This window comes from Nicotiana tabacum, chromosome 6 (assembly GCF_000715075.1).
Source record: "Nicotiana tabacum cultivar K326 chromosome 6, ASM71507v2, whole genome shotgun sequence".
Classification (NCBI taxonomy): domain Eukaryota; kingdom Viridiplantae; phylum Streptophyta; class Magnoliopsida; order Solanales; family Solanaceae; genus Nicotiana; species Nicotiana tabacum.
In genome coordinates this window covers 152,009,277-152,016,379 of record NC_134085.1, presented here as the reverse complement: position 1 = coordinate 152,016,379, position 7,103 = coordinate 152,009,277, and the positions used below count along the sequence as shown (strand labels likewise).

Here is a 7,103-nt window from a genome sequence, read left to right as displayed (position 1 = left end):
TAATATGTAACTTGTATTTTAGCACATCTTGATTAGTTTCTTTTTCTTCTCAATGGTGGTATTAGCACCTTGGTTGCGCCCATTTGATGGGGGGGGGGGGAGCTAAGAAAGATTGAGCCATGTTTTCTTAATGTTATAATAATAAAAATTATAACGCATTCCTTTGAATATCTTTTTATTTTATTTTGTGTTTTAAATTTGATTTAAAAATTTTTAAGTCACAATTATATAACATAATTTACAAGAAAAATGCCTTAGATAAAAAAATTAAACAAATAAATAGCCCCCCCCCCCACACACACATATATATATATATAAGCTATATAATTTACAAGAAATTGCCTTAGATAAAAAAATTTTAAAAAAATAGTCCAAGCCCACTTATGTCCGTTTAGGAACGGGCCCGGCCCACACAGCTAGGGACCGTTTAAGCCCAGCCCGAAGGCCCGTTTAAGCCCGGGCTCGGCCCGTTTGCCATTCTTATCTACAACTCCGTACTAACAGATCATGTGATTTGAAAAATAAACTATAGAAGAGCTTTTCAGTAAGCATGACTTGATAAACTGAAAACTGGAAAACAACAAGGTAACATGTTGAAGTCTGGAATGTGGTTATTAGTCTTTGGAATGTGTATTTCTGAGCATAAACAATGGTTTTTAACACTTTTTAAGGTATAGATCAGAGGAAATTTTTTGTACTAAGAGAAGATCATTTATTGAAGACCATAAACAAGTAATGCTCCAACACCACCAATACCAGCAATGAGACCAATAATGACACCAATAGGAGGCAATCCTCCTCCTATTGCTCTCCCAGTGTTAACATCATATTTTGCAAACCTCTTCTTTGGTGCTCTACATTGTGGACATGCATAGTCCTCCGGCTGCACGTGAAAACAGAACAAATCAAATATCTCATTTGGTGTGTATATTGTCAAAAACTCTCCTTCCCTGAATGCAGCGAAGTTAAATGTTCAGATCACATTGTAACCTAGAAAGTCGTTGTCACCGGTACTTCTTTAATTTTACTCTATAGGTAGGTAACAATGGGGATCGCCATAATGTAATTGTAGTTAAGGCTGAAGTAGTGGAAGCCTTTGTTACTATTGGACAAATTTCTCCAGTGTTTTGTTCTTGTTGCCATAGCGCCCATTCTGGGACGAGTTGGAAGAGGAATCTCTGATCCATTCATTCCCGAATCATTTTGTTGCAAGCATTAGTCCCCACTTCCTAATTTATTGTTACTTTCTCCTTTCTCAATAATTTTTATTTTCATATTCGGAAGTGGTCATAGACTTTTGTTTGTCTGCACAGAGTTACTGCTACGCAAGCCAACAGGTTATGAGAGAATCATAGACTTGGCTACGGGATAATCAGAAGGAGAAGAAGAGACTTTTAACGGTTGGGCCTAGAATCTCAACTGCTTAACCTAAGCTCTGGAATCGTCTAACAGTTTTTGAAGCCGGAAAAAAAGATATCATAGACTTAAAAGAGAAGTGCAGAATCTTGCCTGGTCATCGAAAGACTTTGGCAAAGTGTATATGTAACCACAGTCTAGGCAAATGTGTGTTGCTCTGGCCTGAGGACAGTGAAGTATAGATGATTAGGCAAAGAAACAAATATAAAGGATTAACATGAAGCAAATACAAATTAATAGTGATCATTTCTAATAATGCACAGATAGATACTAGCCTTTTGAGCATCAGTTAGTTTCCTTCCAAATTGAGGAGGAGCTGGACGTTTGGGCAGTCTTTTAACATCTACATCGACACCTCTGCATCAAAATATCAACCAAAGATATTCAATACATTGAAATATGTTAGTTTTCACATCTTTTGTTATAAAGATGTCAATATTCAGGGGCGGATCCAGCCCTTTGGTATCGAGTTCAACTGAACCAGTACTTTCAGTGTGGAGTATAAATTTATGTGTAAAAAATTACTAAAATTATGACATGTAGTAGATATTAACACATAACTTTAAAAATATAATTGGTTTGAACCCATAGAATTTTAATTCTGTATCCGCCTCTGTCAATATTTACACACGTGCCATCAAATATTCTGTCATGGCTATAATTTTGTAATATTTCGGGTCATTGGAGGGCAAGATCAACATGAACTAGGATGTCACTCAACTTTTCAATCATGCTCTATATTTTCACACTCAAAGTTAACCAAAGGAATGAATGAAAGAGCAAATAATGACTACAATGACAGAAAACTTATGCAGACTTCTTGCGCATTGTTAATACAGATTTTAACCCATTATACAAGATGGTAAAGCAATTCTTAAAAGCCAATCACAAACAACATACATATTAGTGTTTTTATGTGGAAAAGACTAGTAGCAACAGCTCAAGTCAATAAAAATCATAGCATTTTCAAGAATCCAAGTTAACTTGTCATCGTTTATGCAAAGCCTTTGACTGATATATTGGCTCAGATAACCTCATCCCTATGCATTGAGTTGCTTTTATTAAGTATTCTTTTTAAGTTAATCCAAAAAATCATTCATAAAATTCTAGGATTAAGATTGTTATGCTTGTAAAAATACTAGCCAATCTTCATTAATATTGACAAATTCAAAACTACAATTTCATATACAAGCTGCACTAATCAAGCATACTTTCCTCCCATGTTCCTCTACTATAGCAGCAAAACCAAAAGGACTTAACCAAACTACACTATCTGTGTATTTTAACTTGTTGTAGCAGGTTACTACTTCCACTTGTAATTATCCTTTAGGTGAACTGATAATGTAAAAAGTCTTTACACTGTCACTATAGAAGTTAAACTTAAACCAGAAATATAAGGCCAACGAGAAGCTAACCTGCTAACGACGAAGTAGACAGAGTCAGGCTTCGCCTGGATGGCAGTTTTGGTAAATCCAAGCTTATCAGCTGGCCAGAGTTCGTCGCCGAAGAAGCTACTCGTGTAGACTACCTGGTCACCAACCTTAAGCCCTGCCCTTGCAGCATTACCACCATTCTCTATACCCTAATTCAAAAGATGAAAACAAAAACATTTTTTAATTAGGCAGATTTTCCTGCTCAATAGCCAATTATCACATGTAACTTTATAGTCAATCACAGGTAACTTAGTTTAACTAATATATATATATATATATATATATATATATATATATATATATATTAATAAATTCAAATAACTACTTAACTTAATAGCCAATTACAGGTAACTTTACTATCGATTGATAACTCGTAAAACATGGCAAATGACCTGTTACCCCGTGTAAAATTGCAGTGATATAAAGTAACTGACCGTAATTACAACTCCACCACCATTCTTAGGACCAAGGGTGAGCCCCAATGGCTTATCAACTTCAACTTCGATATTCTTTGCAGCAGTTGATCTTGCAGTGATCTCAAGGGTTCTACTTCTTCCACCAATGCTAGTGGAATTCCTCTTACTCTCAGCTAGAAACGAATTCGAAACACCCCTTTTGGCTTCTTGCAGTGATAAACCTTGAAAACTAGTTCTCTGTCCAGTTCAAAGAGGGAACATTTTGTCACAAGAAGGAAACCAAAAGATCAACAATTCAGAATACACCAGTGAAAATCAAAACATAATTTTACGTGTTTGGCCATGAAAAAAAAAAATCAAGCCCGCATAAAAAAAATAGGGTAGTGCAAGTAACATCCCGCATTCATGCAGGATTCTAGTAATTGTCGCACCTCAAGGAGGTGTGGCTGTTTAGGGTCAGTGACTTTATTGCTGATTACACGGTTCGAACCCGTATTACGATATTACTTAATTAGATAATTAAAAGTGTGCCTTCCAAATGATGATCAAACACTTGAACATATATGGATTGAATACCTGGCATATTGGAGAGGTGGATGATTTGGGGGATGGAATAGAAGCATTAGATTTTGTGATGCCGAGGTTTCTTGAGTAAGCAGCAGAGCAGGAAGAGGCCGAGGCACCAGCAACCACAGCGGATGCAGACATGATTATTTGGTACGTCAAATTTCCAGTTAGCAGAATGGAAATTAAGGAGTAGTGGTTTATTGGATGTGGTCTCTGCGTGCCTCCTCTAACTTGAGCTCGTGTCAACTAAGTAGTTATGCGGAGAGGATAACAATCTAGTGGCAGATAGCTTTGTCTTACAGGTGAGCCACACGCCCCTCTCCTCTATGCTTTCTATTTTCTTGAAATAACACTAGTACTAGTATTACTTTATTCGTTTTATTTTATTTTATAATGCAATGAAACGAAGTCTAACAAAAAATACGTACATTTTTTAAGTAATTAGTATATAAGTTACATTCACATAAAACATGAAAAATATTTCTAATATCTAATACTTTAAGTTTAATTTATTTTATATGATATTATTTCTTTTTAGTTACTTCCAAAAGAATAACACATTTTTATATCTGTAACTTTTTAACTTTAAACATTTTAGTTTACCTTAAATGGCATTATTTTAGGCATAAAAATGTCATATATATTTAAGACCACAAGTTAGAAAGTTATTTTTTATATCATGAATCACTTTTATTTTTAAAATTCTTTACCTATAGTCAAATATTGCAAATAATAAACGTTTACAAATTATTAAAAGTTTAGCCAGTTTTAATAAACTTCAAATTAAACCTACTTCTACTTAAGGCTATATTCTGGGCCGGGCCCGGGCCTAAATGGGCTAAACGGGCCGAGTCTGACGGTTCCGAGCTTTGGCGGGCCGGTCTTTGGCAGTCCCGGGCCAAACTGTCCTGATGGGTGGAACCGGCTCACTGTGGGCCTAAGCCCACATGGTCCCGGCTAAATGGGTCGGGCCCACGGGCCTAAACGGGCCTAAGTGTTCCGTGCTATTTTTTTTATCTAAGGCAATTTCTTGTAAACTATATATATATAGCATGTATAGTATGTATATATATTGCCTTATATAATATATAGCTTATATATATTATATATACTATATCTATATCTATATCCATAATATATATACTATATCAAATTTAAACACAAAATAAATTGCAAAGAAATATTCAAGGGAATGTCTTATAATTTTTATTATTATGACATTAACAAAAAATGGCAATATCTTTCTTAGTCTTCCTCCCCCCAGTGGAATGAGCACAACATGGTATTAATACCACTATTAAAAGGAAAAAAACTAAGGAAGATGTGACAAAATAAAAGTTACATATTAGTCTATGTATTATCTCTAACAAATTTCATAAATCCTTCAAGGTCCGGAGGAATTTCCGTTGGTGGTGGCAGAAAAGAAGCTTGTTCATCACCACTTCCGGGCGAAGCAGCATCCTGCGCAAGTTCCGCTAGCATTTCTTCATAAGCTTCGTCTATCTCCGGTTGTGATTCTGCAAGTCCAAAATTTCTTCTTTCCGAACGGATCCAATCTCTGATGAGTACTGATTTTTCCAAGCTCTCCCTCATAGACGCTCTATGATCACCGACTTGAAGTCTCGCTTGACTGAAAGCGCTCTCCGATGCCACTATTGAAGCTTGAACACTTAAAATATCTCGAGCGATCCTTGAAAGAACCGGATAGTGTTTTTGTTTGTCCTTCCACCATTCCAAAAAATCAAAGGAGCCGTCGCGATTCTCTGATTCAAGTCCATGCGACAAATAAACTTGAAGCTCATTTAGTTGTGAACTATCACCAATATTATCACCTTGAGAACCCCTGAACTCCGTCCAAGAACTAAGTGATTTTAGGCTCGCAGTTCTTTTAGATGATTGCGAACTAGACGAAGTAGGAGTTGGAACATTTGGTCTAGCATTATCTAAGGCAAGTTGATAAGCATTATAAATTGTTTGAGCATTTATTTTAATTGAGGTTTTTGCATCTCCAAGTGTAGCAAATTCCTCATCTGAAAGTGATTAAGCCTTATAAATTTTTGTGTACCAAAAGTGAGGACCTCCTAATTTCATGGTAGGATTTAACATGGCAGCAACACTAAAAATAGGGGGAATAGGGAAAAAATATTTTTTAAACTTAGCCTTCATAGAATCAATAGCAAGTTGATAAATTACCTCACCCTCTGAAAATTGAGTAACAAAATCTGCAAGTGCTGCAATATAAACTAAACAGTTAGAAATACTAGGATAATATTGCCCAGATAATTCATTTGTAGCAACATGAAATTGTTCTAAAAAGTCTACAAGCATTTTAACATTAGTCCAATCCTGATTTGTAAGGTGCTCATCATCATCATCATCATCATCATCATCATCACCAACAACACGAGCACTATACGTTGTCACAACACGGATTTTCCACCCTCGGGAGTCATGATGGCGCCTACTCATAGAAGCTAGGCAAGCCACGAAATGCGAAAAATTCAACCTCTTTCATTTTAGCCTTTTTAACCAATTAAATTAGCAGGTAATCATCATTTAAATAATGACGAAAGATGAAATTTAAGTGGAAGACTTAAATAAATATTATACCAAAATCGATACGAATAAAAATCCAACATATACCTCTACCCAAAAACTGGTGTCACAACATTCACGGACTGCCTAGGAATGCTACATACAAGTGTCAGAAAAAGTAAATATAGTCTGTCTCGGATACAAAAGAAAACGGAACATCTAAATGGATAGAAGAGACGACAGGCCTGCGGATGCCTACAGGGCTACCTCGGTGTCTCGATGGACTGAAGGCTGGCTCCCCTACCGCTGCTGACTAAGCGTTGCTCTTGTATCTGCACATATGTGCAGAGTGTAGCATCAGCAAAACCGACCCCATGTGCTGGTAAGTGTCTGGCCTAACCCCGGCGAGGTAGTGACGAGGTTAGGACCGAACTCCAGATAAACCTGTGCAATTATGTATATATATACAGCGGAAAGATAGACGGAAACAAACAATTAAAACTGGAGAGGGGAAACATGCTTCGGGGAATAACAGATAAGGCAGTCAATAAAATTATAAGGAAACCAGAATTTAACTTCTAACAAGGATAAGGAAAATAAAGGCAAATTTCACTTTCAGTTTACATCTTGTTGCAGGCGTGCAACCCGATCCCATTTCTCATATATTGTTACAGGTGTGCAACCCGATCCCATTTCTCATATCTTGTGGTACCACCCGCTCCCATTTTATTAAATC

General features: G+C 36.4%; 1 protein-coding gene across 1 annotated transcript; it reads right to left on the bottom strand.

Annotated features, from left to right (window-relative positions):
- Nucleotides 1-538: 538 nt before the first annotated feature.
- Nucleotides 539-4,196, bottom strand: LOC107779058 (uncharacterized). The gene is made up of 6 exons (XM_016599402.2): nt 3,842-4,196; nt 3,284-3,502; nt 2,832-2,998; nt 1,692-1,773; nt 1,510-1,578; nt 539-883 (listed from the first exon to the last, which is right to left on the bottom strand). The coding sequence occupies exons 1-6, from the start codon at nt 3,971-3,973 to the stop codon at nt 713-715; spliced, it is 840 nt and encodes a 279-aa protein (XP_016454888.2). The 5' UTR covers nt 3,974-4,196; the 3' UTR covers nt 539-712.
- Between the last annotated feature and the right edge of the window lie 2,907 nt (nt 4,197-7,103).

Excerpts from the sequence above, each read along its gene's own strand:
- LOC107779058 (XM_016599402.2), bottom strand. The coding sequence starts at position 3,973 with ATGTCTGCATCCGCTGTGGTTGCTGGTGCCTCGGCCTCTTCCTGCTCT. Across the intron at positions 3,503-3,841 it reads CCACCTCTCCAATATGCCAG|AGAACTAGTTTTCAAGGTTT; the intron begins GTATTCAATCCA and ends TGAACTGGACAG. Across the intron at positions 1,774-2,831 it reads GTCTACTTCGTCGTTAGCAG|AGGTGTCGATGTAGATGTTA; the intron begins GTTAGCTTCTCG and ends ATTTTGATGCAG.